The sequence below is a fragment of the Lissotriton vulgaris genome, chromosome 9 (genome assembly GCF_964263255.1).
Source record: "Lissotriton vulgaris chromosome 9, aLisVul1.2, whole genome shotgun sequence".
Lineage (NCBI taxonomy): Eukaryota > Metazoa > Chordata > Amphibia > Caudata > Salamandridae > Lissotriton > Lissotriton vulgaris.
The window spans coordinates 580734749-580758700 of NC_141697.1; the positions used below are offsets into that span (position 1 = coordinate 580734749).

The 23952-nt window shown below is 42.9% G+C and overlaps 1 protein-coding gene across 1 annotated transcript in view; it reads left to right on the forward strand.

The window, feature by feature from the left end:
• Positions 1 to 259: 259 nt before the first annotated feature.
• Positions 260 to 23952, forward strand: part of NAA40 (N-alpha-acetyltransferase 40, NatD catalytic subunit) — a 31219-nt gene continuing 7526 nt past the window's right edge. Inside the window, exons 1-6 of the mRNA XM_086938141.1 lie at positions 260 to 433; positions 6788 to 6883; positions 7237 to 7289; positions 12521 to 12616; positions 13210 to 13368; positions 15549 to 15632. Coding sequence (XP_086794267.1) covers positions 428 to 433; positions 6788 to 6883; positions 7237 to 7289; positions 12521 to 12616; positions 13210 to 13368; positions 15549 to 15632 — 494 coding nt within the window. The 5' untranslated portion in view covers positions 260 to 427. The remainder of the gene's footprint in view (positions 434 to 6787; positions 6884 to 7236; positions 7290 to 12520; positions 12617 to 13209; positions 13369 to 15548; positions 15633 to 23952) is intronic.

Consider the following 23952-nt stretch of genomic DNA (forward strand, 5'->3'; position numbering starts at 1 on the left):
GCCCGCATTGAAGTGGGATTCACGGGTCTAATGGAACACTAAGCCAGGTAGTCAGAATTACCTGTATATCACAATGTTTCTTGGTAATGAACGGGAACTAGGCTAACGCAAGATGTCTGCCGTTAGAAGCTGTTCGTTTGCCCTCACCGGCGGCCCCCAACAGTTCCGCGCTCTTGACGTATATCCAAGCCCACAACCATTCACAGTCACCCCGACCGACTATGGCGGCAGCGATATGTGACAACTGGCATGGTTCTGAGAAAGCCCCGTCTTAAGATGGCCGCCACGCCAGCGCCCCGCAGATTGTAGGCAGCCCATTGTACTCCTTTTTCGGAGGTGGGCGCACGCGCATTGACCTCCCGGCGCGCGCCCCCTTTCTGTACCCTCGCCGCCCGCGCTAAACCTGAGAGGAACCGGTGCCATCGCCATGGGGGTAAGCGAGAGGGTGATAGTATCGAATTATTGTAGAATGAATGTGGGGTCCCAGTTTGAGTAGGAGAGGTGTGCTATTGGGGCTGGTGGTAATATTAGGTCTCGGACTCGGAGGTAAGAGAGGAGTGGGGGTAGTACTGGGGCCAGGATTATTCCTGTGCATTGCAGGTAATGGGTAATATGTGACGAATGCACGGTTAGGATAATGTTTGCTAATTTAGTGCCATAAATGGAGCACCAGGTATTAATGAAGGATGGGCATGCGAAATGTGTGCATTACTGCTGGGTTGTGGGTAATAGGAGCCCTTTGAGATTAAGACAAGTGGACGGGGAAAGACTTGAGGGCTCGTGAGTAAATGCAAGGAAGCTGTGGACCTTTTGGGTGAAGTCATAGGTGGCTAATGGGTAAGACTTTGGTGAGCTCGGGTTAGCGGCTCAGACATAAAATGCTTGAGAGTTCGACATGGGAGAATAGCTTATGGCAAGGGGTTAGACCTGGTGAGATACGGGAGGCTTGTGGTGTGTGTGTACCTTGGGATGTTGGTGGAGGGTAAGAAAGACATCCAGCATAGGGTAGTGCAGTGGGCGGGCTGATGTGAATGATACAACAAGCAAGTTATACATGTAGTACGTGGTTTGGGTTACTATTCCGAGTGACGCGACTTGGTACAGATTATGTCACAAAGGCATTAACATGTTTGAGGGTGTGGGGTGTCGTGATCATATAATTGGTCGGTGGCACAAAGGGTGTTAAGTGTTAAAAGTGAGTCTTAATGTAATGGACGGAGGTTAAAAGGAAGGGGTTGTGATCTGTTCATTCATGTCCGTGAACGTGGGCACTTGACTCTTTAGGTAGCAGTGGTAAGTAGTGAAGGCTTGCTGTAGGTGTGCTAGGAGTTACAAAATAGATGTAAAAGAACATCGTTTTTTGTGCTTCATAACATGCATTGCCAATCGGTGCTATACATCTTTATAGGTAAGTCGGTCAATAGAACAGTTCAAATATATATTCAGATTGTGTTGGTGCCACCTGGAGGGGCAAGTTATGACCCCAAACTTGTTTATAGCTCATTTGTGCTTTATTTTTTCAGTATATAGCTTTGGCCATGTTGCCATGGTTATCCTTGTGGGAAGACTTGCGAATCTTCAATACTTATTCTGCTTTACTTAGTTCAATATGTGTTTTTATTAGGGATCTGATTTTGTGTTAAGAATATAGGATTTGTTGACTTTGATTAATCCTTTTATAGTTGTCTGGCTGCTGCTGAGCTAATAATTGCACTCAAGACCTGATGGGTCACTATGTAACGTGATACCTGTGCATTATTGCATAAAAACAAGTTTAAAATAAATGATTGCAGTAAGTTCGGATGCGGAGTTTGGCTTAAAATACAACAAAAACGGTCTCTAGAGATCCCATTTGTAAAATCCCACAACTGAAAACTGGAGCATGGTCTCATAAAAATGTTTTGTTGACGGAGGAGGGTGCTTATTGCCATGTTTGCTATAGCCTGGTTTCTGGTACAGTTAACTGCACACCCTAGCCTGCAGTGAGCAGGGAACAATCCCTCATAGTTCACCGTCCAGTTTGAGTATCCAGTTAAGAACCCCAAGTATTTCATTTTTTGTGTGTGTTTGTCCTTGGCAAGAACAGGGTTGTGGTGTAGTACTTAATACTCAGTCCTCTGGAGAGGCCTGATTTTCATAACCTCATAACCGTGTGGCTCTGGTCAATATTTTCCAGTTCTGGGGTCTTCCAAAAGAGTCATAACGCTTCACTAATTCGAACTGGAAATTGGAGTTCAGATTTGGGGATTCCGACGTGGCTGTAAAAGACTGGCTCCTTAGAAATGCACAGGTTATGAAGATAATTGCAAGGGTTCCATAATCAGTGCGATCGTTTCCAGGCTGCCTAATCAACCCAGACGCAATGGTTGTTAAGTTAAAGTCTTTACAAACATAGTGGTGGGTTAGGTATGGTGCAGACTTATTAAAGGTTGTGTAAGCGTAAGTGATGCTCAACGCCCCAGGTGAAGTAGGTTTGCAGTTTTTAGTTCTTACAAGCTGTCCTGTGGCTTCTGGGCAGTTTCGGAGTTGTCCTCCATCCAGAGTCTATTTATTTGGGTCTTGTGCAAATCTCTTTGGTGTCACGTCAGCTTTTCATCTAGCAGACTGTCCAGCATCTTGAGGAGGCATCGGAGCTTTCCTTCTTTCCAAGGACTGGGCAGCAAATCTTCACACAGGAATCCAGCCTTGGGGTCAGGTGCACGGAGAGCAATAAGGCAGCAGAGGTTATGCTCACAATAACACATTTGCCTTGCACTGGTGCACAATCTTATGGCAGGTCAAACAATATATTCAAGTTAAAGATTCAGGCAGACCATTGATTACCCTCTTTAGAGGTCAAGACAAGAAGCCAAAGACAAGCAATTTGCTACCCTTTTCAAATATCAATAGCATTTCCAGCAAAGGAGAAATGCGTCTTCTTTAAATCCAGGTTGTGCTATTTCATCAACAAGTCGCAGGTAAGAACAGTTTCAAATTGCCACAGATATTTTGTTTATCCTGAATTAGATGAGGCCAGCACAGGTAACCATTGATCGGTGCTTTCAAGGAGGGGTAATGAGGTGAATTTCACTTGAACTGAGGTGAAGGAAACCTACAGAAACAAAAGAATGGTCTGCATCCCTCCCTGAGCCTTTCGCTGGGTGGATCAGGTTTTACTGAGGCAAGTACTGCCGACTAGAACCCATGGACAAAGACAGGCATCTGAATGAGTTTCCCTATATTGTGCAGCATACAATTGATGTCCAAATAAACCTAACCTATTGCTCAGCAAATGTGTAAAACAAATACAAAAAAAGAACGCACACAGGCTCCACCATTGTCAAACACAGGAGGATGGCAAATATATTTGCAAAAAGTGGGCGGACCTTTTTCTAGGGACAGCTTGTAGGTATTCTTCCACATGTGTTCTGGTGAAAAGGGACTGGAGTAGAAATCATTCACCCCACTACTAATCACCAAGTAGCCTTGAATGAAGGGACAATAGACACTCTCTCGGTCATTAGAAGTACTTTTTTGTGTTGTCTTGGTAACAAAACTGTGCTTATGATCAGGAAAGTAAAATAAAGCAAGAATGGACTAAGCTATTAGGTTTCACCATTCAGTGCAATTAGTGTACCTTTTGAGCTTTGCCAATAGTTTTTTTCTGATGCTCTTTTGGATTCCTTTACTGAATATCAACACTAACAATATCGTGGCATACAAATATCGACTGACAAAATATTGTAAGGTTAGTGCATATAGGGAGATATCGAATTACTATTACTAACTCCACTTATACATTCCTTGAAGATCTATGTACCACGGAGGTACATATTTGTGGAGTTGGGGATAGACAGTCTAGACTTACCTCTCAATATTGTTTTTGTTATTCGGTCCTCTATATTCTTTCCCAATGATATTGTTGATTTGATATTTTGATATTCACGAGGCACACCGTGATTTTGCATCAGCAAAAAGAAAATACTTGGTTAATACGGAATAGTATCAGCAAAAAAGCTTTCTACAGATTGATGTGTTCACATGTATGCAACACCATGCCTGTGCACGAATGTGTTGAGAAGCGGTAGCCTTTTTAAAAAAAAAATATTTTATTATTTAAAGTCATCCTCTCAAAAGTAGTAAAGAAGATCTGCTCCATAGGAGGTACAACTTAAAGAAGGAAGTAGTAATATAAGGAGCAATTAAATTAGATTGTCAAGAAAGCCAACCAATGTTAAACAGTGGACTGACCCCAAACTTCTCCCTTTTAGTACACAAGTCTTTGACAACAGATAGTGGGAAGCTGCCTGTAGGCAAAACCTTAAATGGAGAACCCACTATCGCTTCACATGATCATCCAGTTCACTGGAAGCAAAATCTGGGACTAGTCCACAAAAAATGTGTAGGGTAAAACACATCTATTCCATGGTATGCAGGGTGCTTTCGTTGCAACATGTCTGGTGTTGGAGGGAGGGAATACTTGCGACAGTACGGTTCTCTGTACTGGGGCCAACATATTGGATTACTTAGAGTAAACGATCTGCAAAATGTTTAAAAGAGTGAGGTTGAGCAATACATTTATAAGAGAGGGTAGTTACAGTATGTTGGGGCTGGTGTTAATACTTTGCAGTACTTTCAGCAGGTAGTGTGTAAGTAGCTGGGGGTAATTGGGTGGACCGGAGGGATGAAGGGGTGGCCATGGGTAGAGTTCGGACGGTCAGGCAGGAAGACTTGGGAGTAGTATGTGGATAATCCTCTTACACAGGATTCTAATTGAGATTTCCAGAAGGGTGTTTTTGTCTGTTTTAGGCTCCTTCTTTAATGCCACACCAGGGCTTTTGGTTTTGAGAAACATTTGGTCTCTTTTTTTGTGTCGATTTTTTTAGCCTTTTGGGTCGTTAGACGTCTTTGTGACTGTTGTAAATTTGTAACCCCGATTCCTTTTTGTTTTGTTTGTGGAAAACTAGCCCCGAGTCTTCTGTCTGTACGGGCGGCGGACAGTTATTGAAGTATGGAAATGTGTGTTTAGAATTATGGTTTTTCGAGATTTACAAATTCTACTAGGTAAATAAAAAAATGATCGTTTGTTTATTCTGTTCCCTGCTTGAAGAGGGACCAGCATTATCGGATTTAGGTGTTTGTCAGTACAATCCTTTGTTGATAATTTTCTACAGCCTGACTGAAAGAGTCTGTTACCTGTTTCCTTGGAAACCATCTTTTCCAAACCTTCCTACTCTTTCCTAATCATCCCACTTTTAGGTTCAAGCCGGCCCTCCCGTATGTTGTGGGGAGTGAGCCAGAAGAAGCGGCTGTGCATCCATTATTTATCCCTGGTCATATGGGTGTATAGTAAAGTTAGCAAGAAGCATTCCTGCTTCCGTTATGATCTCGGGTCTATGCTGTCTTGCAGGCAAGTAGTTCTGGCTTCAGGATCCAAGTAATGTGGCCAAGCCGCAGGGATCCCCATCCATTTACCAACACTTACAAGCGTGGGAGAGGCACACGTCACAGAAATTACGTGCTTCATCAATCAATCGACATGGGGATACTTTTTAATTACATTTTAATCATTTTGTTATTTTGATGCACCCAATTTGTTCAGAGAAGTGGGTTGTACCATTTTGCGGGGAAATATGAAGGAGTCAAGTTTCTAGTTAGTTTACTCTTAACATAAATACTCTCTGGGAGTATGCGCGGGAGAATCCACAATCTTTCTACTGTCCCGGCAGGCTTAGACTCTGCATGGGTTGGTGCCCTGTAGAGCTAATCTGCCAGCATCAGGCTATTGATGAACTATTTTTTTTTCAAGAAGTCCCTACAGAAAGCTTTTATCCAGGAAGAATAGTCGTTCCTATTACTTTCTTTTGATCCTTGAATGTTTTTGAGGTTCTGAACACCGAATCTACTGAGGCGGAACAGTCGGAGTGATATTAATGTTTTCTCAAGCGCCAACTTTTTCAGGCTTTCCTTTGTTTTTATCTCTTCGTTGTCAGTTTCATTTCTGAACGGCATCGATGACATCCCAGCTGCAAAAGTGCGCACAATTTAAACGCAATATCCTTTCTAAAACAGAGTAATTAATCCTTTATTTCCTTTGTAAAAATATCGGTATACCATTCGTTCGCTGTGGCAGGACCTTCAGTACTCTGCCCTGTTAGAATAAGCTAGATGGTGGAATAAACCAGTGTGGTTCTTCATCGCTCTTTTAGTGTCCAGTTGCAAGTTTCTGCGGGATAGCCTGGACTACAGGCAGGACCATTGGAATTATGCAGCAGGAGAGGACCTCATTATGTGGGAGAGTTCGCTATATTATCCAGCAAGAAAAGAAAACCATACCTCACATTTTGTTAGTATTAATTATTTTATTATTTTTGCACGTGATGAAGCTTTCTGGGCAAACCTATCATTTCATTAGTACCAGTTTAACACCCAAGTACATTAACAAGCAACTGAAAGTTGACCAGTAAACCTTTGTGTAGGGCCTTTCACTGTGCAGAAACACGTCTTTGCGTTTTTAGTAACTTGTACATTTGCACTAGAAACAAAACATTTTTTGTCCAAATCTGCAGATGATGACTTGTGTGGCAGATCTGTAATTGTGCAGGAAAACTCCCTAGCTGCAGAATGGTTACAGGTAATGTGTGAAAGCATTCTCACTACTATGGTGAAAATAGCCTAAGCTTGCAACCTCAGCGAATGAACCATTTAGCGCCATTGTACATTTATTGAGGCACGTTTATGATTACTACGAAGATACAATAATTAAATATTTTTCTCAGTACATTTTGTTTTGTTTTTCTGGATTTAGAGAAAATCAAGCAAAGCCAAAGAGAAAAAGCAGAAACGACAGGAAGAACGGGCTGCCATGGATGCAGTCTGTGCCAAGGTGGAAGCAGCAAATAAAGTAAGTATCTCGCAAGTGGCTTCGCATCGCTGACAAAGCTTTAGCGCTAAATTGACTGGCTCCAGTGAGTGAAGCCAGTGTGCGCAACACATATTGGAGTAGAACCATACTACATTGTGGTCAGATGCCTTCAACTCTATATGTACCATGATCAGTCTGTTCTTTAGTGCTTACTGGAGCATAGAATGTTTCTATAGGCCTGCAGCTTTGTCATGTAGTCTGCACTATTGCTGAGTTGCAGGCCCTTTAGGGAATGTATGCTCCAGTCTGTGAAGACTAGAATGTCTTGTTGGTGATACCATGTAAACGTAAATTGTATGAATAGTTGAAAATCTTGTGTTTTCTCCTCTTAGCTCGGAGATCCCTTACAGGCTTTCCCTGTCTTCAAGAAGTACGACAGAAATGGGTAAGACCAATTCTTTAGTTAAGTCAGCTCTTTTTTAAATTAAGTGTGAATTATAATTGGTTGCTTTACAAACAGGTCTCATGCATCCCTTTCATTTTCGTTTTCTGGCTCTTTAGCACTTTTTCTCGTCCTGTGTATTCATGTGTGCATGCTTTTCTCTCCACATTTTCCTCTTACCCTATGATTTTCCACTGTCCATCTCTTTCCATCACACTAAAGTCTCTTTGGCTCATTTACTTTGATTATTTCTCTCTGTCTCACGAGTACCTCACTTTTCAGGGCTCCAGGCTTGCTTTCTGTCTTTCTAACCCCTCTCCTCATCCTAGCTTCTCTTAATTTCACAGGCCTGTGCTTATTTTTCTTTGCTGTACTGTGCTAATGTACTTTACTGGTCATTCTTCACACTCTCCTCTATCGCCAGTCTTTGGTCTTTACTGTTGTTGATTCGCACATTCGTGTAAACACAAAAAGTGATGGGTTGGTTGAATTAATCTCAGCCACTGGTAATTACTCAGCCACATCCCAGTCCATATTTTTTTGTTGCCTACAATGCTACCATAGATAAGACCCAGCCATATGCCAATCGGCTTTGGTCCCGCTCCAGTAGAAACAGTTAACCCGAACTGCTGAGTCTGGTCCTCTCTAAACCGGGACACAAGCAAAGCAAAACCGATTTTGCTCTAGTTGGGACCTTTCAGTCTTGTGCAGCTTGGTTCCAGTGGCAAAGTGAGTATGGGACCCACATCTGGGAGTACTCATCACAATTTGGTTGTTGCACTGAGGTAAACAAACTGATCAGTGGGATCTTGATTAATCTAAGCCAGTGGTAAAATTGCTATGGGACTCTAAGACTCCAGCCTCAGCAGCTGGTTCTGGGTTAGATATAGGGGTGGGTGGTAAATTCCGCTCCTCCAGTAGAGTTCAAGTTCTGCTCGCTCCGCTTGAAGAAGGAGTTTCAGAAAAACTGCCAACCACAGCGAGGCAGTTTTTTTGGCATGCGGCTTGTCAACAGTAAGTTGTTGTGCATTAACATTGAGTTCTAGACCATCTCCTGGGGTGATTTTTCAACGCGGGTGGTTGCTACCTTTCAAGTGAAGAAAGCTGCAGCTCGAGTAGAAAATCTACTCTAACAGCAGAAATAAGCAGCGCTCTCTGGTGGGCCTTTTGGAGCTGTTCACGTGGATTTTACAGTGTGGGACAAGCTCCTGGCCCAAAAAATATCAGCGCAACATACCGAACTCTGACGCTCACTGAACTCCACATAATCTCGCAGAGTTTTGAGGTAGCTTTATGGAATTCTGCAGAGTGAAAATCCGTGAGTTCTGCCCACCCGTAGTCCGAAAAACAGAATGGCTGTACCTTGTTCAGGGAATCGCCCTATTGTGCTGCATACAATATGCAGACCCCCCAGGATATAGCGGCATGGATTAGCAAATTTAGCGGCACAAAAATGGAAATTTAGCGGCACAAATATGGAAATTTAGCGGCAATTGTGCGGCATTATATTTGGCCATTTTTCCTACAACAAATACAGATATCTTAGTTTTTTAGTTATTTAACAACTTGAAGCTATGTATATTTGGTTTATTTACAATGTAGATACTTTGTTTCCCTCGAAAAGCAAAAGACTGCCCGTCAGCAGCCCAGGGTAGCAAAACAGCGTTACAAGCGTCCCGCGTTGCATGGGGGGTGCTAGAACCGTTGTCCCACCAGGAGCTACTAGCATCATTCACGGGAGAACGGCTGAAACTGTCCTGCTTATGACGTTGGAAGGTTTGCCCAGCGATAGAATGGCATGGAGTTTCTTCAGGGGGAGATGCTGGAGTTTGGAGGTTCATCACTCAACAATCATTTGCGCCCTCAGCTCTTCCTCAAGACCAGCGACGTTGCACTACAGCAACTCACTCTATACTGGAATTCACACTCCAACCAAACACTTAAGTTCAGCTGCTGCATTTAAAATGAAGTTGTAAAGACAGAGAAATTAGTTTTTTGGTGCAAATATGGCTCGTTTTGGAACACGTAGGGCCTCAAGAATGCTGTGTTATGGAGTGGGAGCTGTGACAGTCCGCCCCTTCCCCCTTCCCTTTCAACCAGAGGCACCACAAGGTCGGCAGTAACGGTTCAGAAATGGTTGGTTTTAACAAAAAAAAAAGAAGTAGGGGAACTGCTTTGCTGTTCCTCATAGATTCCGCCCACTTCTACCTCTGGGTACATTGTAATTCCAAATTGTAGTATCCAGACATCTGTAATTGGGATTATCCTGACATCTGCAGACCCTTATTTCTTTTATAGCATTTCTTCTTGCTGCACTCCACCCAGAGGTGGACGAGCCACTGAAAGGGGGAGTCAGGCTCGAGCCCGATGCCTCACTCTGGCTGAGCTCGAGGTCCTCTTGGGTTCTGGAGCCCTAAACGATCCGAACTTTAAAATGTTTTCTGCCTACCACCCACGCTCTAACTGAATACTCCAAGATGAGAACATTATCCTTTGATGTAAAATAGGAAAAGGAAATACTTACTCAATGTCTGAATGGCACAATGTGGAATCGGGAAACCTAGAACTTTTCCTGCCTTCCCTGCTTGACCAAACTGTGATGTGATCCTAGACAAATATTTTTTTCACTGTGCCTCCTATTTTCTTTATTGCATTTAAGAGTGCTTTGAAATACATGAGTTCAAGGTATGTACTATCTTGTGTCGGATTGAAAGACTATAATGTTGCCCCATGAAAGAATCAAGGCCACCTACATGGTACACATGGCAACTGACTTGCCTTTTAATTCCCTAATGGCAACGCAGTCATGCCTGGGGCCAGGAGGCATGACCATTTTGAAGTTCATGTTTAATAAATCCCTCGCAATGCAGTGATATCATCTGAGGTACTACGTTGAAACACTTCTATCTGCTAAAGAAATGCACTCTTTGGAATGTTGAAGTGCAGGAGCACTTAAAACCCAGACAGAGAGTCGGCTCGGCTCTTGCAATTAATTTTGTTGTAAATGTGTGTTGCCGCGCCCGCCCGCCCCTTTGTGCGAATATGACGTTGAAATCTGCAATGATTTGTATCCACAGCCTGCCCAACGTGATGCATATTTACTCCCCACGCCCATAGCCTTATTAATGCAATAGCAAACTATAAAACCCGAGGAACGAAACACAGAAGGCAGGGAAATCCATACTGAAAGGGTCATCTGAACAACACTGGCAAAATGACAATGTAACTGTTCAGTAGTGTTCATAGCGCCTAACACTGAGCCCCGTGTATGCATTTATTAAGTGTGGGATGTTTTCAAGACCACAGGACATGATGTCGGTCTTTCCATCAGAAGGGGGCTCTTAGGTGCAATATGCAAAGACCTATTCAGATGAGACAAATGCACCTGCGTACCCGGTGATTAAGTTTCTATTTAATAATTATGGCCTAACTGTGTCCCATTCCACGCTGTAGTTTTAGTGCTGGGCGCTATTAATCAAACATGACAATATTGACACCCTCCTTGCAGATTCTGTGTGAATGTTAATTTACTTCCAGGAACCATATCTCTCTGCATTTGTTTCGTCCCCACCGTAAATTGAGAAGAATGTTGGTAAAACGCTTTCAGCAAACTCCAACAGCTATAAATTATGATTACACAAAGGAGTCTTCATCTTAAACAATTTTGCACTTTGCAGAAATCTAGCTAGCATATTGGGCTAGAAATGGTTTATTATGAGTAAACACACAGTCGCCCAGAGCATAAACAGATCAAATGGTTGGCTGACTCATAATGTCCTGCGTAATTAATATTTCTTTAACTTTATATGCAATGAGTAAATGGATAAAATATACAAATTCTCAAATTCCCTTTTGCATAGTCCTGTGACTGCAGCTGCACCGCGCCGTGTCACCCACACAAACAGAGGCAAATGGGAAGGCGGATGGCCTGCTTAATCACTCGCTCTTTAGGGTTAATCCTCCTGTGTAGCAGCACCGCCCGGCCATCCACTGGGACATTAACACCCCGTCTGGACTGACAATACCAGGCCGTTCATGGCGACCGGACTCAGACTCACAATACACACCCCCCAGGATATAGCGGCGCGGCATAGCGGCATGCATTTGCTTTTGTAACAATGCAGCGATTTCTACAAAAGTGCCGATTTCGCGGGCACTTTAGTAAAAATCGCGGCATTTTTACAAAAGTAACGATTTCGCGATTTTTTTGCAAATCGCGAAATCGCGATATCCTGGAGGGTCTGAATATGTGCTTACAGAGCACACTATTTGTGCTGTGCTTGACCCCCATAAACACCACATGTAAACATAAAAACATTGTGAAGAGAACGACACATATTTTATTGGAATAAAGGTATTGGGACTTCTCTCCCATCAATTGATTTAGGAGGCCTGTGCCTCATTGAAATCACAGCGGTTACACATTTTACTCTCTTCGTAGCCTGATTACAGGGCACCATCACAGCTCTTCTACAAATGGGTTGGACCCTTTGGACACACTCCTAGCCCAGCCGAACATTTTTCACTGCTTGCGAGCAACCTAAAAAAACAATAGAACTCAGATATGAAGTGGGCTGGGGTAGGCCCTGGTTCTGGGGTTAGGGCAGGTTTATAACTTCCTGCAAAATGTAAAGAATTAAAACTAAAGGCTCCATAAACCCAGTCCTTGTTGAGCATATCAGACTTGGAATGGAAAGTTTTTTGCTGTAGTGAAATATTTTGCAGGTTTGATCCAGTTCCATTGGTTAAAACTAAGGCGCAGCAGTAATTTATGAAGGTTATTGTTCTGGCAGTAGCATTACCTTTTTGTGCAGTACATGTTTGGAAGGGTAAAATGACAGCACTGACTGCGTGGGACCACTGGAGTGGGTTAATTAGTGTTGGAAGTTTACTTACCATGTGCTCTGTAAAATGGGTCCTATCGGTGTTCTCAGCCTTCTGGGAAGAACACTGCTCACCCGATTTATCTTCTGCTAGTCTTCACTAAGTTCAAACACACGTCACTGGCAGTAAACACCCTTATGCACCCGTGTTCTCACTGTGAACACAAGCTTGAACTTGTAATGCTGATCAGGCCTACTTCCGTAGTTTTGCAGCACAAGGTTAATCCGTGCACGATTAGGCCTAGCTTGCAAACCTTGAAATTAGCTCCACTTAACACCGAGCACAGTCTGCTTTTTGTGTGACTGTTACTTGTGCCAAGGTTTTCAACTTTTCCTGTCCCTCTCTTGCAGGTTAAACATCTCCATTGAGTGCAAAAAAGTATCCGGGTTGGACCCAGCAACATTGGACTGGGCTTATGAACTCACCAAAACCAACATGCAGTCTTTGTAAGTGTCTTTTTAGAATAAACGTGATCGCAAGAGCAGCGGAGGGGGGTGCTGTAGGACAGGTCACTTAGCTTGCCTGCCTACATGCATACATGTGCCCCAATGCATGTGAAAGCCTTGGTTACATGATTGTGGAGTCAATGCTTTTTCCACATTTTGCCAGTGCCACAAAGTTAAAACTTCGATCCTCTCCCCTACCTTTACTTTCTGGCCCTACAACAGACTTTGGGCTGGCAGCCGATGCTTCAGAGAGAGCTCAACTGTATTCTCTGCATTTTGAAGGTAACTGCTTCTCATCCGAGGAGGATTGCACCCTTGATTTGGCTTATTTTCTTTCACTGTCTCAGGCCTAACCACCTATTCCAGCACATTATAATACTGCATGCATCAGTTCATTTTGGGTCCTCCTACATCCAAGGGCTGCAGTGTTCTTTTAATTATTTTGTCTTATAGAGAAGAGCCTGTGTGTTTGCTACTTTCAGTTAAATAAGATGGAATGATGAAAAAAGTCCTTTATTTGTCTATTTGCAGTGAAGGGCACAGATTGGGTATAACCCTCACCAATAGTGATTCGTTTTTCTCGCTCTTTACAGGTATGAACAAAGCGAGTGGGGTTGGAAGGACCGTGAGAAGCGAGATGAGATGACTGATGACCGTGCCTGGTACCTAGTGGCAAGAGAGGAAAGCTCGGCGCCGGTGGCATTCATCCACTTCCGCTTTGATGTAGAATGCGGGGATGAAGTCCTGTATTGGTATGTATTGCCCTCGGTGCAGTCTAGGACCAGTCCCCTAATTTGTGGCTTGCCGCAGCTGGTTTTGCTTAACTGCCAATTTGGTGCCTGGATTTGATGGTGTCCTCATTGGCTCTTCTCCTGAGGAAATGTTTTAACCAAGCTTAGATGACCATTTAGCGTTCACAAAATGCAGGCTGTTTTGAAAGTATTATTTTTTTTAAAGCGCGAGGAAAGGAATCCTTGTTTTCTCCCCTCCACCTCATATTAGTCTTAAGCTAGACATTAAAATGTTTCTGCAGTACAATCGTTCTGTGAGCTTCTTAGTGATCTGTTAATTAGATTCTTTTTAGGGTAGAGGGTGGTTAATTTCATATAGTACATGAGAGACACCGCCACCATATTAGAGCTTTTCCGCCGCGGTTGTAAGCCAACCGCGGCGGAAAAGCTGCGGACGGAAACCAGGACCCACCAGCCATCCTAATGTGGCGGTGCGTCTTTGGTGGGTCCGCTGCGGTTTTTCCGCATCCTCTGGGCCGGCGGTGGCTTCCGCCGGCCGTAGGATGCGGAAATTCCGCAGTCATAATCGGCCCCATTGTGTGGGAATCGGTTTTCGGTGAATATTTATCATTTGTGCATCATCAAGTAAAGTGTCTTGATTTGTTTTGATCCTTTTGAAATATTTGGTTCCGTCATACTTCCGAATTGCAAAAAAGACATAGCCTGACATTTGACCTCTGTCTTTTGAAGTGCAGCAAATGTAAAAAGATAAGTATAGAATGTAAAGGAATCTTTATTTATTGCTCGGACTTCTGTGACCCACCAAATATCCGCTCGGTACCCACTGTTTGTGAAACACTGGTCTAACTCCTTTCCAAAATATATGCATTCTCTCCCTGCTTTTCCACCTGAAAATCAGAGCATGCTACTGTGGCACAGCCTGGTGTGTATGTTTGTGAGGTTTGAATGTGTATTTGGCAGAGGTTTTCACTTTAAGAGTCTCATACTTATTTTATCTGCAGTTAGTCACAAGAGAACGCTAAATTTACATTTATGTCACAGTTAGACTGTCAAAACGGAACGGTTAATACATTTTTTCATGACTGCTGCCATTTATAGCATATTTGTGCGATTGGTGTAGTTTGCAGCACTCCTATTTTGAATTAAGCTCAAGTGACACGGGTTGCTAGTCATTCTTTTCCATGTTGAAATCATTTCGGGCATTAGTTTAGCTTTGCTGTGCATGGAACTTGTTACGTCTGAGATATTATATATTTTCTCATGTAGTTGTTCGCTTTCACAATTCACCAACCATGTCTGACTGCACCCAAAGCCTTTCTTGCCCGATAGGTAGTTGAAGTTTCCCCGAAAGAGTATTAAAGTAGATACTAATCATGCAGAGCACTTTTAGTGCAGAGCTAAGTACTGTTGCACTCTCAGACTTTAACTAAATTCCCTGGCAAATCCTAAGGGTCCATTGTTTCTTGAATTGGGATATTTCCTTCGCTTAGGCCAACCCAAAAATAAGGTTCTGTAGAACGATGACGACTGAGAGTGTGGGTTATGGCGGAAAGTCATTGGCTGTAAATGGCTGTGTCACAAATATCTGAATTTTCCGTGTCCTCTCTTCCTGGGAGGTTTTTACTTCTCTCTTGGGACCTCACTTTGTGCTTTAGTGGGACAGCTATTTATGTGCCCACTTTTGGGAGAGCCTTCTCCAGGCTGCAGTACCCACTTCTAAGACTGCTATGGGTACTAAGCCCATCCTATTAATATTGTATCCATTCCCTTACCCGATTTAGAATTGTATGGTAGTATGCTTAACACACATTTTTGTTTTAGTGTTGTTTTCTGGTCCTGCACAAGGAGTGTCGGGGTGTAAAAAAAAATGTACAATGGTTGTTTCCTCAAGGACATTTATTGCTGAGGCGGGTGTCCCTGCTTTTGAATGTTTTTCCTGCCTACACATGTTTTCTGTCCTATAGGTTGAATATTATTACCTGTTAAAATTGTTAATTACGCTTATTAGTTGGTAAAAAAAAATACCACATCCGCAGAAACTTTTCTTCTGGCCTGTGGGACTCCTTTCTGTTCAGTATTGGTGTTGCACTTACGTGTTGGTTGGAATGTCCCACGGGGAGTGAGCCAGCCTGTGTAGAATATAACAGTAAGAGCATGACTGACAGTCTCCTTCTCCACAGCTATGAGGCACAGTTAGAAAGCAAAGTGCGGAGGAAAGGCCTGGGCAAATTTCTTATTCAAATTTTGCAGCTGATGGCAAACAGGTGAGTGAATCTTATCTTATTCTTTCTTGATTTTTTTAGAGCACTGTAGGGGGGCCCATGTGTAGTCTGCTGCCTTTCTTATATTGCGTAGAAATAGTTCCATATCCCAGGTCCAGACCCAATGTCAAAGTGTATGTTGCACACTGCAGTTGACTTGACATTGTGTTACAGTGCTGCTGAATTTCCAGGTGGAATATGTGAACATTATAGCAATGCAGGGATGTGAACTTCCTAATATCCAATTCCCAGGACATATTGTTTGTGGGTCAAAGGTAAAACGTTTTAATGTTTGTTCATTGGACAAGTAGCCCCGAGCCTCTGCTACACCAATTCTTTGGTTGCAAGCTTATACAACCACAGTATCGAGCTATGAATGGGGAGTGTGTGCCAGTATGGCAAGGTTTGTATTTATATTTAGAAGTTATTCAAACATACATATGTTCAGTGATGCAGAGTTGTTACTATTATGGCGAGCCCTCCAAGGAAATGTGAGCTCAGCTTGCATTACTGACAGTGCTCCTGGTATTATAAGGTATGCACACGTTGGAAAAATTTAATCATTTGAGGCCATTTAGAATCCTTCCTAATTATGTGCAAACATTTCCATAAGCATGAAAGCAATATTGATTGTTTGCTTTTAAATGCAATGTACATAAGAAAAGTAGTGCTTGAAAAAAAAGTTTATATATGATTGTGTAACTTTAAATACCATTTCTATGAGACATCTTTTCGTAAAACCTGTTTAATATATTGTAATATAACACAAATGTTTAGAACCATTATGAGCAACATGAAAAGAAATAAAGGGTACGATTCTTACATTTCTAAAAGTAATCCCACAGTTGTGCGGCCTAACATTGATCCAGATGTATGACTTTCAGGAAATAGCATAAAGAAGTAGGCCTGGAAATCGTGCTCCTAGCAGACGTTTGCAAATTCTTTTTTCCCATTTACATTCACTAAACCCCCTTTCCCACCCAGATCAGGAGTTCATTTCCAACTTTTTCCCTGTCTGGGAAGAGATTGGAGGGATTTGGTGAATATCCTTAAACATATTAGTTTGTGGCTGTGCAACAACTTCAAGGCCTTTCCAACCCTGGAACTATACAGATTCCAATCTACCTACAGTGTGAAGAATCCAAATCATGATAGAATAGCAAATAGAAGCCCTTACAAAATCCCAGCGACTATTATCAGAAGTTTGTTGAAAATGAACACTGACATAATTTGTCACCTCACTGCAAGGCACCAGAAGCGACAAGCAGATTTTTTTTCACTGGACAATCAGAGTTCTGAAGCATTCTCTCTTTTGGGAAAATAATACAATATAAAATTCCACACCCATTTCAGGACCCTTGTCGTCTGCCTCAACGTGTAAAAAAAATGTACAGTGTTAAAAGATCTTCAAAATAACTTTCTGAAACATTGTTAACTCCAGAAGACATTTTGGTGAATTTAATGAATTGCAAAAGCATTGTTTAAAACAAAATGTTAGTGACTTCCTAGCCTAACAAAAGAAACTCCAAGCTTAAAGTAAACTTCAGGTATAACTAAAGAGAGTGAGTTCAAATGGATGTGGACTGTGAATTCTCTTTATTTTTTATGTATAAAAATGCTAAGAACTGGATTTCTGTACCCTTAAAATGTATACATTTGTTTTTGAGGGAGAACATATTGTTGGTGACTTGATTTTAAAACAGCAGTGTAGAGGAAGAAGTGGGATAGGGAGGGTGTGGCTTAAAAAGTATTTTTCTTTAAGAAAGTAGAATAACTTCACTTTGGTTTGTTGAACCATAAAAGTGCGCATTACAAGCATTAAAGTACATAATAAAACACATAGTAAAGTGTTTAAATTAGAAGTTTGTTTACACCATGAAACATCTTTTGGCACTGAGGCGCCTTCCTGTTGAGACCAAAAAAACAGCAAAAATCTATTTATAAAAGTCAAAAAAATTGGGCTAAAAAGGGACAGTTATGCCACCCAGAGAGTCTAAGATAGTGACTCATTTTTGAGGTGCCTTGGGCCAACATATGATCACTTTAAAGTGCGAAATGCAGTTAATATTAATTGATAAATACATGAAAGTAACCACTTTTATTGAAGCAGCAATACGTTTCCTGCAAATTTGCATAGCAGTTTACTTTAGATACTTTATACTCTCAGAAAAATCATATAAATCAACATCTGACAAAATGCAATACATTTAATAATAAATATTTTTTTTAATGATTCCTGACACAAACAACTTTTAAAAACGTGAACATGCCCTTTGTGTACTTAAAGAAGTGATTGTTTCTGAACCATAGTTTATGCTTTTGGGACTAGCTTGGTAGACTGTAATAACTGCTAAATAGCAATCTAATGACTACAAATGTGCACAGCAGTCCTGTTTCTGCAGCTCAACTCAGTGAAGCAAGTCCGAGAGACTTTCCTCCAGCAACTAAGATGATACCAATAGAAGGTACGCACTGTGTAGCTAGCCCTTACTCTTGAATCAGAAGTCTTCAACAGCGGGGAAACTGGTGAGATGTGCCTAACCTTGCCTTAGTGTTCCAGATAAACTAGCACTGCACAGGCTTTAAACGGCCACTTTACCAAACAGTGTGAACACAATCTTCTCGAATTGTAAAGCTGTCAGTTCATTTATAAGCTTACACTTTGGATATTTGCTAAATTATAAACAAAACCGGCAACAAACCTAACCACTGATTTACTGGTTAGCCCCCTTGTAGGAGTAAAAGTGGCTGACCTAAGCTCTGGCACATTAGAACTGGAAATAGCACTGTGCCGTCTGCCTCCGGGGTTTCATGTTTTCGCTTTGGACTACTAGACACGTTGCAAAATTACTTTGTGGAGTTATTGTACCTTTGGAGACGGTGCATGCTTGTATAGAAGGAAATCCGAGGCAATGTGTACAAGAATGGCTCCTTAACTCTGGAGTAGCTGGCATCATGTTGTTGCTTGGTGTATGTAATGCAGCCAATTGAAATTAGTTATTTTAAAGGCGTTCCGGAGCATTGTGGTCAACCCAGGAAAGGCTTTTGAAATGCCGCATGATGCAGCGTTTGTATCACACTGGAAACGTAGCCAGTACAGGGTGCAATACCGTTTTTGGTCTCCATTATGCACATTTCTATTCGTGATGAAACTGTGAAGAACCTGCCATTTTAATTCGATTGAGCTGCATCGTTGGTTCACACGAGTTTCTCGGAGTCCTCTTTTTTTCCAGATCTCTAAAGCTCTACGTTTTCTCTTGCCTGAAAATAGTTTGTCTGCCCTGCCAAGTACCTTTCTGTCCCTTGCTAACATAAACGTTTACTGGAGCATGCTTGCATACCTTATAGGAGCATGCTTGCATACCTTATAACACACTTGATACTTAAAAAAAATGCTTGCTGTTAACCACTTGCATCCCAAATCTCCTCTTGCCCCACCTATTGTTGTTCTTCATTGACTTCCTTTGAGGCTGTCTATTATTCCAGACAGATTAAGGAGACTTGCAGGGCTGGACTACCCAGCATGCTCCCTCTTGGCCCATTCGCAGTACTGTATCACTTATTGAAGGTGAGCGAGGGAGAAAAGCTGGTCCCCACCCGGATAGTGTCTACTGGCTTATTTAATTAATTCGTGTTTGAGACATTTTTTTTCACCCCCTGCATGCAGATTCTCTTCAAATTCCTATTTGCTCTTGATCAGTAGCAGTCAGTCACTGCTTAAAGCAACTTGATTTTCGTAGACGTTCAACCTGCTGTTCTGAATTCCTTGGATTCTTGTGTTTTGTAAACTAAAAAGGAAACTTTTAATGTAGAACATTGTGGGTCTGTTTCAGGAGGGTATTTGCCGATCCGAATTGTGAAAAATAGCCAAATGACTTGTTTTCGTGGCATTACACCCACACGCTGGGAGTGTTCAATAATTGCTACTTTGTGCTTTCGTTAAAAAAAATTAGACCAGGGAAGAAAAAGGGTGTCCTCTGATTAGAAATATAGCTGGAAAAGCACCGTTTTTTTTTTAAGCAAGGTTGCTTTCAGGCTCGTCTTGAATTGATTTGAATGGCCATTTTATGGAGGTTAATGTAAAGCAAAGTCAAGGCTCTTACTCATTGATAGTTAAAGGACATAATGCCCTGATGGATTCGTCTGAAGGTGAAAATTGACGCATGTATTATGTTGCTGAAAAGTTGCTCTGGTGCTGATGGGCAGTGATTGGTTCTGCTCTGGTGCTAGTAGTCCAGTTTTTAAAAGCTTGGTTCATTGATAGAGTAATTTGAGATCACTGCTGCATGAGTTGTATGTAAACAATATTGTTAATTCATCAGAAGAGTAATGGGATTTACTAGAGTTCTTAAAACATTACCTCATGCTTGAGCCTGTACTACAGAGTACGGCAGCACAGGCTATCTTGAGCCTAAATCCCAAACTCCTAGTGCTGCAGTTTTTCCTGACAATACATTTGTTACCAGGAACTCAAGGTCCGTATCCTCGCAGTTGTCCTCCAAACAAACTGGCGTAGGCTGCTGCAACCTGTAAGTTGGTGCATGCACCACTTACTAAAGTTACAGGTTTTCTATATCTAAGGGTCACTGCACTTAAAACCTATAAGTCACCCCTTAATCAGGCCTTAGCAATCCTGAAGGCACAGTACTTGTTTCTAAGTGAGAGGGTGCCCCTGCATGAGAAGGACACCCCTGCAGCCTACGGAGTCCATTCTCCCGGGTTGTCAGTGAAGCAGATATATACCATATAGAGTGGCACTGCGTAATTATGGGATGACCATCTCGAAAATGGCTGCAATGAATCCTATCCTGTTTGGTATCAAACATGTTGGAATCATACCCCACACCGTAAACAGTGTGGGAGGTATGATTCCAAGCACTGGAAGAGCCCTCCTTTAGGCTCCCTGATCCCGGTACCAGCTGTCTAGACCCGGACAGCACAAAATGGTTGCTGCCGACCAGAGACACATTTCTGCCCTCCTGTTGCTGAGCCAACCTCGAGCAGAGGAAGGTGAAACAATAGGCATCCTGTCAAAGGGAGGTGCGACCACCTCCCAGACAGGATTAAGTGTATTGGGATGGGGTGGGAGCGCTTGCCAACACCACTCAGTCTACTTGAGGGGCACATTTGGTGTCCCTGTGCATAGTCTAGTTCAAACCAGTTCTGGGAGCCGTTGGCTCCTGCTGTGCGCGAAACTAGACAAAGGACATGGGAATAACCTCCTCCCTGTCCAGACCCTCTCCTGGTGTACTTAAGGGCTTGCCTGGGTGTAGGCCCCTAAATTCGTCGTGGGATAAGATTCAAATCGGACACCACTGCACTTCTACCGTCTGGGCACTCTGGGCTTTGTTTGACTTTGTATCCCTTCCAGTCTGCCCCATCGTTTGTGCCTGTGCATCATACAGGAACCTTACAAGGCCTGTGAAGCATCAAAGACCCCTGAAGTAATCTCCCTTGGAGTGAAGGAGTCACTCCGCTGCATTTGCAGGCACCTCAACTAAGTCGACCGGTCTGCAGATCCGGACTCCTTGGGCTCTGCAACATAGGTGGTGGTTTTCCAGAGCTCCCGAGGCCTGCTCTCTCACCAAGTTTGAGGCTAGTATCCCTCGTAGGGGTTGTAATAACCAAACCCATGTGCACCGCGTCCAACTTGCAGTTGCAAAAGCTTGTTGGCTTCTTTGCAATAAGATAATCGGGCTCAAAGTAGCCCCAACCATGAGCGCCTCCAGTGACCAGAATCTTCAGCCACACCGCACTGTGTGCTTTGTGGCCTTCATCTTTTGGTGAGCTGCTTGAGGTCATCTCGCGACTCCAGTGCCTCTGGCCTGTGGGTCCACTTGAGGGCCACACTTGTTACTTTTAGGCTCCCCTGATTACTCGGGACCTGCTCTGACTCCCCTGTCTTTGGTGAGTCCCGATGTTGTTCCTTCTTTGATTCCTGTGTGGATTGCCTTTGCCGAGGCGTGTTGGTGCTCTCACCGGACACGACCCCTCATTACTCAACATCCTTTGTGGGACAACTCGTGCACGGCTCCTGGTCTTCCTTAGTGTTGCTTGGTCTCGCAGCTGCAGAGTCAAGGTCATTGTCATCCTCTCTGAAGCACCCGACATCAGAGGCCATCCATCTTCCAAGTCTCCGGGTCACTCCTGAGTGGCATAGACACTGTCCCCTCTGCTTTCAGGTACTCCTCGTCAAGAATCAACGTTTGCAATCCCACGGACACTTTCTCCTCTACCAGCAGCTGCACTTTCCTGAAGTACTCCATTGGGTTTGACTGCAGTTTCTGACACCACTTCACATGTATGCACCTGGCTTCCCTGGTGTAGGTAGATAAAAAGAAATTCTCTTGGAGAGGAAATACAAAAGTGTTCACATCCACATGTTTTACACTACTTGTCTCCCCAACAAGTTGCAGACGAGTCATACACAATCCTACAAAGCGGCCCCAGACCCTACTGATCAATTATCATATATACAGAATTACCAACTGGATACAGTAAAAAGCTTTTTCTTTAATTATGTAATCCGATGTATTACAAAAGTAATCAATATGCATAAAAACACAATTTATCAAGAAATAAAACAAGCATTTGCAATGCAATACGTCTTGCATTATGAAAGTTTGAGCTATTGGTCTTGTAAATTACAATTTTTTTTATTTATGTGTTGGTTTTGAAAATAGCTAAATTAATAGCGTTGTCATTTATAATGCCAATAGTTATAACTTTCGCAAATGTGACACCTATAGCATTTGTAATGCAACATGTTTTGTATTTACGTGACTTAGATGTATTGATATTACAAATAACAATGGCTTTTAATTTTTTTAAATAATTAATACTTAAATAAAAGTGATTGTAATTTATAATGGCAGTAGCTTAAACTTTTGTAAATAACTTTTGTGAAGATTATGTTCAGTGTATTTTTATTGTGATGAAAATCCAAGAACAGAAGTGAAATATTAACATTATGTTGTTGAATGGTTGCGCTGAGTGATGCTGGGGTTGCGCTGAGTGATGCTGGGGTTGCGCTGAGTGATGCTGGGGTTGCGCTGAGTGATGCTGGGGTTGCGCTGAGTGATGCTGGGGTTGCGCTGAGTGGTGCTGGGGTTGCGCTGAGTGGTGCTGGGGTTGCGCTGAGTGGTGCTGGGGTTGCGCTGTGGTGGTGCTGAGTGATGCTGTGGTGGTGCTGAGTGATGCTGTGGTGGTGCTGGGTGATGCTGTGGTGGTGCTGGGTGATGCTGTGGTGGTGCTGGGTGATGCTGTGGTGGTCACATCATATTCACATTTAGACAAGTGTTTCAGAGGGTTGAAGTAAGATGAGCAACCTTCCAGAAACAAATGGGGAAGAAAGGAACTGACGGGGAAAAAGCTGCGGCAGCAATTTAGGGCTTTACATCAAGACTGAAACAAGCGGAAAGAGGAGAATATACTATTAAAAGGAAACACTCTTATAATATAAGTAGAGCTGTAACGGGCAAAGCGGGCCATGAAACCTCGCAGCTTCCTCTTTGATGTCACACGGGCTTGTGAAGTTTCGGCCACGGGGAGAGAATGTGACATCACGGCCTGGGCTGGGACTTCTGAGTGTGGGAAACCAGGTTCTAATCTCGGCGTCGGCTTGCCTTGACACCCTGTGATTCTGGGCAAATCCCGTTATCTTCCAGTGCGTACAAAAAAAGCGAATGTGTCCTTGTGTGATGTAACTGGTACCATTTTAAGCATTCCAATAGCTTCGAGTTCAATTTGCTCTATATCAAAACTGCTAAAACACAAAACAAACTGCAAAAAAACAAGTATTGGGCAGGCTGGTAGAGCTGTAACAGGTGGCGAATGAGCGCGTTTTTTAGAAAGCCAAAGCGGGCCATGAAACCTCACAGCTTCCTCTTTGATGTCACACGGAAAGAGGAGAATGTACTATTAAAAGGAAACACTCCTATAATATAAGTAGAGCTGTAACAGGCGGTGAATGAGCACGTTTTTTTTTTTTTTTAGAAAGCCAAAGCGGGCCATGAAACCCAAGTATTGGGCAGGCTGGTGGCCTGAGAAGCGTCCGTGAAGCAGGGGGCGGGGTAGCGGAACCCCTTGAAGTAGCTCATGGCCTGGCGGCCGTGAAAGTGAAAGCGATTAGGGGGGAGGAGCAGTGAGGCCAGTGCGCACTGCGAATGCGGGGGGAAGCCTGTGGGAGGGAGGATGATGGCTTTGATGTGGGGAAATGCGCGTGCTTGTGTTCACGTGATTTTACGTGAACTGTCTTAAATCCGCCCGATGGTTTGAGAACCTATTTTGCACACTAAAATTCTCCCCTATCCATATCTGCGGA